We start from the raw sequence: 11,444 nt of genomic DNA, 5'->3' as shown, positions 1-11,444 counted from the left end.
ACTGTCACAGGTCGGCTCAGTAGATCGGGAAGTGAGCGAACACATACCGACGTTCGCTCACTTCTCGATCCTGCCCCGCCTCTCTGCCGTGACAGGGGAGGGGCTGGATTCCCCACTCCCCGCTCCGATCCTCCAGCGCTGACTGGCGGAACGGACGGGGGAGGGGGCGGGTACAGCTCTAGATAGGCAGAACCAGCTGTCACTCACGCAGCTGGGCGGATCCAGACACAATTGTCGGGATCCACTCCGGCTGCGGCGTCTCAGTATATAGGGAGCTGTAGCTCGCTATATACTGAGCGTAGGGTGACGGGAGGACGCTAGTTTGTGTCCTCCCGTTACCCTGAGGAGAACTATGGGGAAAAGCCCTGACCCCATAGTTCTCCTTTAAGTCAGGGCTGGACATATCCCAGAAGCCATGATCCTTCACAATTACAGCTGGCGCCTATCTTTTGAGGTTTCCTCTAGCTTTAATCAATGGAGCTGGCTCCTAAAAAATAACCCTGCTGGCTCCGTGATTGGACGGGCTGGCTCCTGACACCCATATTAACCACTTGCTGCTCGGAGCAATTTCTTACATTTGCACACACAGGATAAAATCTGAATTTTTGGCTAGAAAAGAGCTGCAGACCCCCAAACAATGAGATATTTTCTGTAAGCAGAAGCTCTGTAGAATAAAAAGTTGCAATTTTTTATGTCGCGCAGTATTTGCGCAAATGTTCATCAAACCGGTATTTTTAAGATAAAATACACTAAAGTGAAATTTAGTGCACAGAAACAGAATATAATACCCAATTTTTTGGGTAAAATATAACATTTGGGGTCACGTCGGGTAAATCGATACCAAACATGTCAAGCCTTAAAATTCTGTGCGTCCGTGAAACCGCAAAAAACTGCAATACTCAGAATTTCCCACAGGCGACGCTTTAAACGCTTTTACGGCTCATCAGTTTGGTGCTAACAGTGATTGATGGGCCGCGAATTATTGCTTTCAATCCGACGCTCGTGACAATATGTAACGTGTGGCACAATGTTCCTTTCTGCACGTAGGCGCATCTGACGCGTGTTTGCGTTTTATGTGGGGGGCGGGGGGCTTTAAAAAAAAATTTTTTTTTTATTTTCTTTTATCTGTTAATTTGATTTTTACAATTTTCTTTTTTTTACACTCAACTTTATTGCTATCACACAGTGGCTAGCAATCCCCTATGTAATAGCAAATATCATTTTTATTATTATACAGGATTTATATAGCGCCAACAATTTGCTCGGCACTTTACAAAATAGTGGAGACCGTACAGTTACAATACAATTTACAATACAGTTTCAGAACAATAGGTTTGGGAGGGCCCTTCTCGTGAGAGCTTACAATCTAGTAGGAGGGGCCAGTGATACAAAAGGTAATCATTGTTTGGATTGAGTTATTGGAGGAAGTAAAAGGCAGTTATGTTGAGATGAGGTAGGCTTCCCTGAAGAGATGGGTTTTTAAGGTGACTGGTCCTCTTTATGGAGACATCAGAGGTCTTTCAGACCCCTAATGTCAGCTAGGGTCCCCAAAGAAGCTGAGGAAGGAGAGCTCTGCTTCATCAGCTTCTTCTTCTGGGTAAGACGTACACTGTACGTCTCCCGTCACGAAGGGGTTAAACAGCAATCGTCTCATGTTTAAAACGGTACCAAGAACACGTCTGCAGTAGCCGTGTTCACGGTATACCCACTTCCAGCGCATGACGTATATTTAAGTGAACCCGGTTGAAGGTGTTAATTTATCCACCCCTGTAGATTTTGACCCCCGACCTTCCCCCTCCTCCTTGCTGCTGGCTGTGCAGGATGCTGAATATGAGAGACCGCATCTTATTGAGGCAAATGCATTGATTTGGAGGCACGAGCAGCCAATCGGTACTTCTGGCTGGCACAGATCGGGCCCCTCACTGTGCCACTCCGAGATCATTCAACACCTGCATTGCCATCTTCAAATCGCCAGCGTCAAGACGGAGGAAGTGCGGTCCACCGATGTGCTGAAGTTGGATCCTGCTGGTTATGTACTAATAGGCAGGACCCGGGCATGTACTAATAGGCAGGACCCGGGCATGTACTAATAGGCAGGACCCGGGCATGTACTAATAGGCAGGGCCCGGGCATGTACTAATAGGCAGGGCCCGGGCATGTACTAATAGGCAGGACCCGGGCATGTACTAATAGGCAGGGCCCGGGCATGTACTAATAGGCAGGGCCCGGGCATTTTTCTGCTGCATTCAGTGGCCTTTCCATATATCTCTATGGAGAATATTCCGGAGGGAACGGGATGGAGCGGATCTCCGGAGTGATGTCACAAGCAGAGGCGGGCTGAAAAGCCAAGCTCTGTTCTTTCCATGGCAGTGTAATTGTTGGCTAATGGCAATAGTCATGGGATTAGCAATTAACCTGTTGCCGCTGGTGGCCATAGGTACATATGGAGGACAGCGTGAGGTCCTTAAAGTGATATTAAAGCCACATTTTTTTTACATTTCTCCTTTTGCTGGAGGCTGTTGTTTGTTTTTTAAAGTTCTTCATTCCTCGTTTTCTATTGGGTCTCCGCCATGCTCTTCCCCCCGCCCCCTGCACGGGTGCCTCCGTCGTTCTAATGGAGGCACCCGTGCCCGCAGCGGCTGTGTGCGTCCATAGACACACATAGCCCTGTGGCAGGCCACGCCCCTTCCCTTTTTGATTGATGGCAGAAGGAGCCTATGGCTCCTCTGCCATCAGTATCCTCCCCCCCGCAACCCGGAGGTTCGGGGTACGGAGGATCGCTTCGGGAACGGCGGCGGGGACGGGCGCAGTTGACAGGTTAGTGTGGGGGAGACTGGGGAGGACTGAGGTAGAAAAAAGGTCCTGGGCCGTTTTTACCCTGATGCAGAGAATGCATTGAGGTAAAAAAAAGGCCAGACCCTCATACTACTTTAATGCTGTGCTGCCACATGTATGCAGACAGCCGACATTGCACTTTTGTGCTGGGATCACGCTCAATTGCGTGCGCCCAGCATTGTCACCGACCGCTCCCATTCACATATCAATTGTTGGGAGCTGGGCGAAGGCCTCCTGGTCACATGATTGTAGTGATCACATGATTGGGAATACCAGGAAACGTCTCATGATTTGTGTAGTGTCTGGGCATTTCTGGGCAGTGAGAAGGGACTAATGGGTAATGTTATCTCCGCCCACACCATGGCGGCGATCCTGTGGCCTACAAGTTTAGAACTAGAAGGGGGTCGGTCGGTAGGCGTGACTGGACAGGAGTCATTGCATCCCGGTCACTTTCTGTGTGGTGAATGTCAACATTCACCCCTGCGGTCTCTTGGACTACAGAGGGGAGTACAAAGGACATTGCGGAGAGCAGAAATAAGCTTAGTCACATGTCACGTTCTTACTATTTGCCGGCCTGACTCCACTAGATGACGATAATATAAATCATGTTATAACCATGACCCAAATGTATCCCAACACTGCCTGTCCCTCTTTAGATCATGTCCCAGCATTTATTTTTTCTTTCACCTTGATCCTGTGGCATGAAACAGCTTGTATCCCCCCCTGTCACATCCCCCCCTGGGCTTGTAAGATTTTTGGCTACTAAGAGCCCTTTTCCTAATACACAAGTACACCCCCAGAATGACATCTCCCAAGAGCCCTTTCCCTACTTGCAGTGTGTAGGCAAGCTTTTGGGAGTCGCCATCCTCTATTGTTCCCCGATACTTCATAGACCGCGTACCCTGAGACTCCCATTCTCTGAGTAGACCATATTTTCTATGGGAAGAATGGAGGGTTCGGTCTTTAGGATGAGGCACTGAGGACACTGATAGAAGCAAGGAGTGGTGGTAATGAGATATAGTGGTGTATGTGGGTCGGCATTGGCCTTTATAATGAAACCATACACAGGTCCAACTTTGTGAGATAATGTATTGGGAGCTCAGCATTGTCCAGCACCCAGGGGACCATTGACTGATGTGTTTCTCCCTAAATAGGGATTAAAGGAGAACTATGGGGGTCAGGGCATAGTTCTCCTAAGGGTCACAGGAGGACATAAACTAGCGTCCTCCCGTCACCCAAAGCTCAGTATACCGCGAGCTACAGCTCCCTATATACTGAGACCGCCGCAGCCGGGACGGATCCCGACATTGCTGTCGAGATCCACCCAGCTGCGGGATTGACAGCTGGCTCTGCCTATCTAGAGGCAGAGCCAGCTGTGCCCGCCCCCTCCCCCGTCCGTTCCTCCAGTCAGCGCTGGAGGATCGGGGAGGGGGGAATCCCTGCAGGGAGCCGTGAGTGACAGTCACGGCTCTCTGCAGGGATAGATCGAGAAGTGAGCGCGCGCCGGTATGTGTTCACTCACTTTCCAATCTACTCAGCCGACCTGTGACAGTTTCATTGTCACAGGTCGGCTCAGATTATGAGGCTGGGGGAAAATCACTCGCCTCATAGTTCTCCTTTTAATGATGGTATCTATGGATAAGCCCAATGTCAGGCAGAGGGTGTGATCTAGTGGCGGTGGGGGTTTTGCCAATACTGGGTTCCTGGTAACCTATATACGCTCACTGGAATATCTATGTTGGGTGGTGTTTGTATTTTCGGTTAACACAGTGGCCAGTTGGGAACAGAGCACTGAGCCTAAACCACAACCTGAACAGGTGCCTCTCTCATAGAGTACTTATGACAGCACGGGAAAGGGGTGCGGGGTTGGAGCTTTTTTCCTGTCCCCTTAAGGACGCTTTCCACCAACTCGTAGAGAAACTTTGTGTAAAAGTAGTAAACTCTCTGACTTTTTGTTTCCTGTTAGGGTCGGCGGGGGGCGCTCCTCACAAATGCACCAGTACGAAGCACCGCATCATCTCTCCAAAGGTGGAGCCTCGACTGTGCCCGTTCCCAGCCCTCACCGAGGTCCAGAACATTTCATCATCCTCGGCAGAGCCAGACCAAGGCAAAGACCGGAGGCCAGGAAATAAGTGTAGCAAGACGCCTTCTGGGAATGACCCCAGCTCTTCACATTCCTTCCCCCCACTCCCCGACACCACCCAGACCTCCCCGCCTCTGGCTCTCACCAATGGCTTCTACACTGACCGAGAACTGGCTGGGGTTACCATAACCACCACCCCAGGTGTTCCCGGCATCAGCGCAGTGCTAGTGATGACCGGAATCCCCGAAAAGCCTCTGACATTGACGCCAAGCCAGCATCTGATGCCTGCTGATTCTGGAACTCAGCCTGCCGCTATACCTGTCGGTATTTCCCTTTTGCCCTCACCCGTGGAGGGTCTTCTGCTTTCCTCATCTCATAGTCTGGAGGTAGCAATGGAGGCAGCTCCTGGAGGCAGTGCTGGAATGTTCGACCCCGACTCCTTCCTTAATAGTCCAAAGGAAGGCCAGACTTACGGAGGAGCAGCTAAAATTGGGGATTTCAAGTCGGAGACAAACGATGGAGGGGTTTCAGGGTCCCGGGTCAGTAGTCTTATGGAATCAAGTGAGCTGTCGCAATCTGACCTGGTTGCCAAGGTGGAGGAGGAAAATTCACGTGTGGAGAAGACGGCGATGGAAGAGCAGAGTCGCAAGGTGGAAGAAAATGTCAGCCATAGTTCAGAGGTGGAGATGGAGGATTCAAGAGAAGGGCAGGTCAGCTCCAGCGATGAAGTCCGGACAGAAGTCGTGTCCACCGTGGAAAGCCAAGAAGATGGCGAAGCTCAAGGAAGCCACATGAATGACCTTTACTCTATCATCCAGAATGACTTGAGCTCTTCTTCTGGTGCTTCCAGCGTCCACATGGAGCTCTCCGCCGAAAACTTCAATATCTCTTTTGACAGTCAGTTTCCGGACCTCATCTCTGACCTGATGACGGAGGAACCTGCCCCAGGGGGGTTTGAACAGTTTGGAGACCCGCAAGCCAGTTCTTCTCCAGCCCAGGACGTTTACGGACAGCAACAGCAAGTGCAGCAACAACCTCCGACTCAGCAGATGCAGCCCATGAACACAGGCAACTCCGCAGTCACTGACTCTTTTTCAGATGTGGTAGATGGATCCATAGGACTGGTGGGGATCACCGATTTTTCACCAGAGTGGTCCTACCCAGAGGTAACAGTCTCTGTAAACTGTCCCTTTTTATTGTGTGAAATGTAGTTCTGCTTGGTTGCAAGGCCCAAGTCTGCCCACGGTTAATATTTCTATTTTGGGTCAATGTTGATGAATCAATAACTGGCTTCTGTTATGTTGCCAGGGACTTTGTGGGGGGTCCTTTGTTCACTTTGGGATAGTAAGCAGAGTCATGCAAATTGTTTGTGGCTGTAAAACAACCAGAGCCACTGGTTTATAGACCGGATACATCCTACATATAGAGCCATTTATCCAACTGGCCATCCAGAGCCGCCATTTATAGACCGGATACATCCTAAATATAGAGCCATTTATGCAACTGTCCACCCAGAGCCGCCATTTATAGACCGGATACATCCTAAATATAGAGCCATTTATCCAACTGTCCATCCAGAGCCGCCATTTATAGACCAGATACATCCTAAATATAGAGCCATTTATCCAACTGTCCATCCAGAGCCGCCATTCATCCAACTGTCCATCCAGAGCCGCCATTTATAGACCAGATACACCCTAAATATAGAGCCATTTATCCAACTGTCCATCCATATGGTTTTATAACATAGGTACATCCTACAAAGGGGCTTATAGTCTCCACTCTTCATCTTTGAACTTTCTGCCTCTTGTATCTACCTTGGTCTCACTCTCCTCTTTATTCCCAAATTAGGGTGGTGTCAAGATTCTTATAACGGGACCATGGGTGGAGGACTCGGACTCCTATTCCTGCGTGTTTGATCATGTGTCTGTCCCTGCATCTCTTATCCAGTCAGGGGTCCTGCGCTGCTACTGCCCAGGTGAGAGGCTGCTCCATGTAATTCTTAATACCTAGATCTGAAAGTAGAAGTCTAGGAAATGGCCTGGTGGGCCGGATTCAGCCCCTGGGCCTTGAGCTTGACACATGTGCCTTAGAGGGTGATGATAAATGCTCCCAATTGTCAAATGGACTTGTTATCACTCACAGAAATGTTCATGCTTTAAGGTTGGGGTTACGGGGAGGGTTAGGGTTTGGGGTCGCAGGGAGCGTTAGGGTTACAGGGAGAGTTAGTGTTAGGGGTTATTGTCACGGGGAGGGTTAGTGTTAGGAGTTGGGGTCACAGGGAGGGTTAGGGGTTGGGGGTTACAGGGAGGGTTAGTTTTAGGGGTTATTGTCACGGGGAGGGTTAGTGTTAGGGTTTGGGGGTAACAGGGAGGGTTAGTGTTATGGGTTGGGGTCACAGGGAGGGTTAGGGTTGGGGTTACAGGGAGGGTTAGTGTTAGGGGTTGGGGTTACAGGGAGGGTTAGTGTTAGGGGTTGTGGTCACAGGGAGGGTTAGTGTTAGGGGTTGGGGGTCACGGGGAGGGTTAGTGTTAGGGGTTGGGGTCACAGGGAGGGTTAGTCTTGGGGATAGGTGTGCAGCAAGGGTGTTAGGACTGTTTTCCCTGTAATAAATAAAATAATGATGTTCCCATGTTGTCCATCCCTGACTGCAGCTCATGAAGCCGGCCTGGTCACGCTGCAGGTCATCCAGCACCAGCACGTCATCTCGCACTCCGTCATCTTTGAATATCGCACTCGTAACTTCCTGTCTCTGCCCAGCACCCAGCTGGACTGGCTGTCCCTGGACGGTGAGTAACAGGCACTGGGCTCATATACTCCGTGTTTGTCAGGTACTCAGAACATGAACCTGTCCTCAGATCCAGACATGTCGCCTATATGTCTATATGCCACCGGGTGCAAAAGTGCTTCTTCATCCATAGGAGTCCTTCCATTAGGAGCATGGGTCGTATTGCGCATCAATATGTACAGTTTACTGTCTGGGCTCACAATGTGACCTGATAATGCGAGAATATTTGGGGTTCTAGGCCGCCATAAATTATATAACGGGCACTCTTAGTCCATCAGTGCCCTCCGTGGTATGTGAGTGTGTCTAGGCATTCCTGTACCTACGGCCTCATAGCTTTATATCGGCAGCGTGAGATCATCTAAGGCACTGCTGCCTCTGTTAGTCTCAGGAGATTTGAAGTGAGATTTGGTGATGTCACTGCTGTGCCGATCACTGTTCTCCTTGCTGGTGGCTCTGTCATGAGGAAGCAAAGCCCTGCTCCTAACAACACGGCCACCTCCATACAGAGACACCATGCAGAACAAGGCCATGGTAAGTCAATGGGCAGATTTCAGTTCCAGGGAGACCACAGGCATTGCTGGTGGCTTTGTTCTCTGCTTGTCTTATTTTGGACACAGCTTCCACAGGGCAGGTCCTGTTTAATGTGTTCTGTCACCACCAGTGGCACATGGAAGGGTGGATCCGTGGATTGATGGCACATATGCCAAATTCTAACTCTTCATTTTGTTACAGAAGTTGAGATAAGTGACCCGGTTCCCCCGTAGCCTCATTATCCTGATTTTAGCTGGTGGGACGCACCATTCCCTGTAAACTCTAGAGACTGTCGGTTGGGGGAAAATCCCAGGAGCTCAGAAGATCTGAACAATCTTTATGTCTGATTTGCTTCATCTTGCACCTTAGACTTGTGACGAGGGAGCATGAAGCCGGCTTCCCGGCAAATCAGAAAGCAGGGCGCCGTGTAATAACTCGCTGCCTGGCTTCCTGATTGGCTCGGGAAGCCGGCTTCATGCTCCCTCGTCACCTCATGATGAGGGAGCATGGAGCCGGGCTTCCCAGCCAATCAGGAAGCCAGGCGTTGCATCATTACACGGCGCCCGGCTTCCTGATTGGCCAGAAAGCCGGCTCCATGCTTTATCGTCGCATAGTGACGAGAAGCATGTGGGGCGTCTTCCCTGCTAATCGGGAAGCCGGGTGGCGAGTCATTACACGCCGCCTGGCTTCCTGAATGGGACTTCCGGTATTTGGTATTGGCAAGTAGCGGGGAAAAAAATATCAGTACTCGTTACCGAAATAGCGGTTTCGGTGCATCCCTAGTCTACATGCTTAAAGCTGTACTAAGCTGCAGCCATATAATATTCTGACTCGTTATCTGTGTACACGAGGATGTGGTCGCTGGTTAAAGTGGTTACATACTTGGAGATTGGTTGCTGTTTTGAGGGCAACTCTATCCGGTCTCATTTCACTTTCATCTCCACTCTTATTTCCACAAGTTGTTAGAGTGTCTGTGGGAATTTGTGGCCATTTGTGAGGTCAGCTATTGTTGGAGAAGACCTGGCTCGCAATTGGCATTTAACACAAATGTGCTCCGTAGGGTTGAGGTCAGGGCTTTGTGCAGGACATTCAAGTTCCTCCAAACTTAATAAACTATGTCTATTAGGAGCCAGATTTGTCCACAGGGGACAGTCATGGTGGAAAAGAAAAGGGTTTTCACCAAACTGTTACCACGAGGCTGGAAGAGCACAATTGTCTACAATGTCTTTGTATTGTGAAACATTATTAACAGTACATTTCACTGGAAACACCAAACTATCATTTGGAGTGGTTACCTCATACTTTTGGACATGCAGTAGGTGTGATGGTCAGGTGTCCTCATACGTTGGGCCCTATAGTAGGTGTGATGGTCAGGTGTCCTCATACGTTGGGCCCTATAGTAGGTGTGATGGTCAGGTGTCCTCATACGTTGGGCCCTATAGTAGGTTTGATGGTCAGGTGTCCTCATACTTTTGGCCTTATAGTAGGTGTGATGGTCAGGTGTCCTCATACTTTTGGCTATGTAGTAGATGGTCAAGTGTCCACAAACCTTTGCCCATATAGTGGTAGATATGATGGTCAGGTGACCTAGTCATGCCAGGCCATTATTCCCTTGGTCCATGAGTCAGCTATGCTGTTGCTGACGCACAGGCCGTTGTAGAACATCCTTTAGTCCCCTAGTCAGGGGCAAACTTTCATATTTCTCTCCTGCTCTACAGCGGGGTTGTGAGTTCAACTTTGTTGATGAGAAAAATCCTTCCTCTTATTGGTTTGCTGGGTGCTCTCGACCGACGTCTAGCACTTCACAAGCAGGGACGTTTGTCAGGCGGACTTCCTCGGGCTTCAATGTTTGAACTACGTAGTGTGGTCCTCACTCCAAGGTGTTTATGACCTTTGACACAGGTGGGGGGGGTATTCCAGACATGGGCCTCCTGGCTTCCAGGTTCAGATCCAAGGATTTCCTAGCTTTCGCAGTGGATGTCCTGGTGACCCTGAGGGATCAGTTCAATGCGGTCTATGCCTTGGACTAGGAGAAGGTGGTACTATGACCTCGTCTGCTTCTTGACCAACTCTCCGTGGACCCTCCATGATCTTCTGCCCTATGGGCCGGATGGTCACTGACCTGGCTGCCTGGCTACAGAAGCTCAGGTCCTGAGGGACAAGGGTCTACCAGTACACCCTTCAGTACAGAGTGTCGCTCAGATTTCTTCCCAGTGATGAGGTTGTTTTGAGGCCCAGGCCTCCTTTTTTTTTCTCCTAACCAGGACATTGTTAAACCTTCTCTCTGACCGGCTCTGGAACATCTTATGGATATGTCTCTCTGTTTTCTAGATGTGGTATGCGCTGTTTAGCGTTTACCTCTAGGCTGCTTTCTTCAGGTGGATTCCTGAGCTCATCTTCCAGGCATATGACCTCTTGGGCAAGGTTCCTCCATTCCCCGTCTGGGCACACTCTACCTTAGCAGTTAATGCTTCTTGGACTTTCAGCATCAGGCATCTGTTGATCAGGTGCCCCAGGTCGCCTGCTCTTCTCTTCACATGTTTGTTTAGTCTTACATGGTGGATATTCCAACATCATCTGATGCCAGTTTCAGGCATAGGGTGCTTCAAGCTCCTCTGTAGGTTCTGCCAAGCCTTTCCTTTGACCCATTGTTATGTGGACCTGTCTGTGTTTGTTTGCTGGAATGACTACCCCTCACTTGTATTGCTTTTAGATGTTCCTGTAGTCTGTGGACTGCCCTGAATGGGTACAAGTAAGAAAATGGGACTTTTGACTTGCATATAAATCTCTTTTTTGGAGTACTGTACATGACACAAGTCCCTCCACTCTATTTTATGATCCACTCCTATTATTGGTTCCTGACAAAACTGAGGCATGCTGGGTGCAGGAAAGGGGTATACTGGGCTAGCCTAACAGTCTTGTTGCACTGTTGTCCGCTCTCCAGAAGGTGGCAGCATAACCCAATAGTCTTTGACTAAGCCTGTGTCCTGTACTGAACTCCAAGAAGAGGATTTTACAGGTATTGCAGGGAGCGATAAAATGGATTCTTGAATCGTCATCACCAGGCTTGTAAAGTGATTGCAGGGGCAGCTACTGGGTGACTCCGTTCCTATTCATGAAGGCACTCACCCAGAACTGCATCTCACAAGAGCCCTACACGCAGTGTTTGCGCAGGCTCTTGGCAGCCAATGCATCAATGTACACTGA

At 49.6% G+C, this 11,444-nt stretch overlaps 1 protein-coding gene across 1 annotated transcript in view; it reads left to right on the top strand.

The window, feature by feature from the left end:
- The window catches only part of CAMTA2 (calmodulin binding transcription activator 2), an 87,849-nt gene that overhangs the window by 25,835 nt on the left and 50,570 nt on the right, over nucleotides 1–11,444 (top strand). The window contains exons 9-11 of the mRNA XM_018572585.1: nucleotides 4,802–6,084; nucleotides 6,770–6,896; nucleotides 7,573–7,707. Coding sequence (XP_018428087.1) covers nucleotides 4,802–6,084; nucleotides 6,770–6,896; nucleotides 7,573–7,707 — 1,545 coding nt within the window. The remainder of the gene's footprint in view (nucleotides 1–4,801; nucleotides 6,085–6,769; nucleotides 6,897–7,572; nucleotides 7,708–11,444) is intronic.

The sequence above is a fragment of the Nanorana parkeri genome, unplaced genomic scaffold, assembly GCF_000935625.1.
Source record: "Nanorana parkeri isolate BGI_ZX_2015 unplaced genomic scaffold, ASM93562v1 scaffold2079, whole genome shotgun sequence".
Classification (NCBI taxonomy): Eukaryota; Metazoa; Chordata; class Amphibia; order Anura; family Dicroglossidae; genus Nanorana; species Nanorana parkeri.
This window is presented reverse-complemented; position numbering and strand designations above follow the sequence as displayed.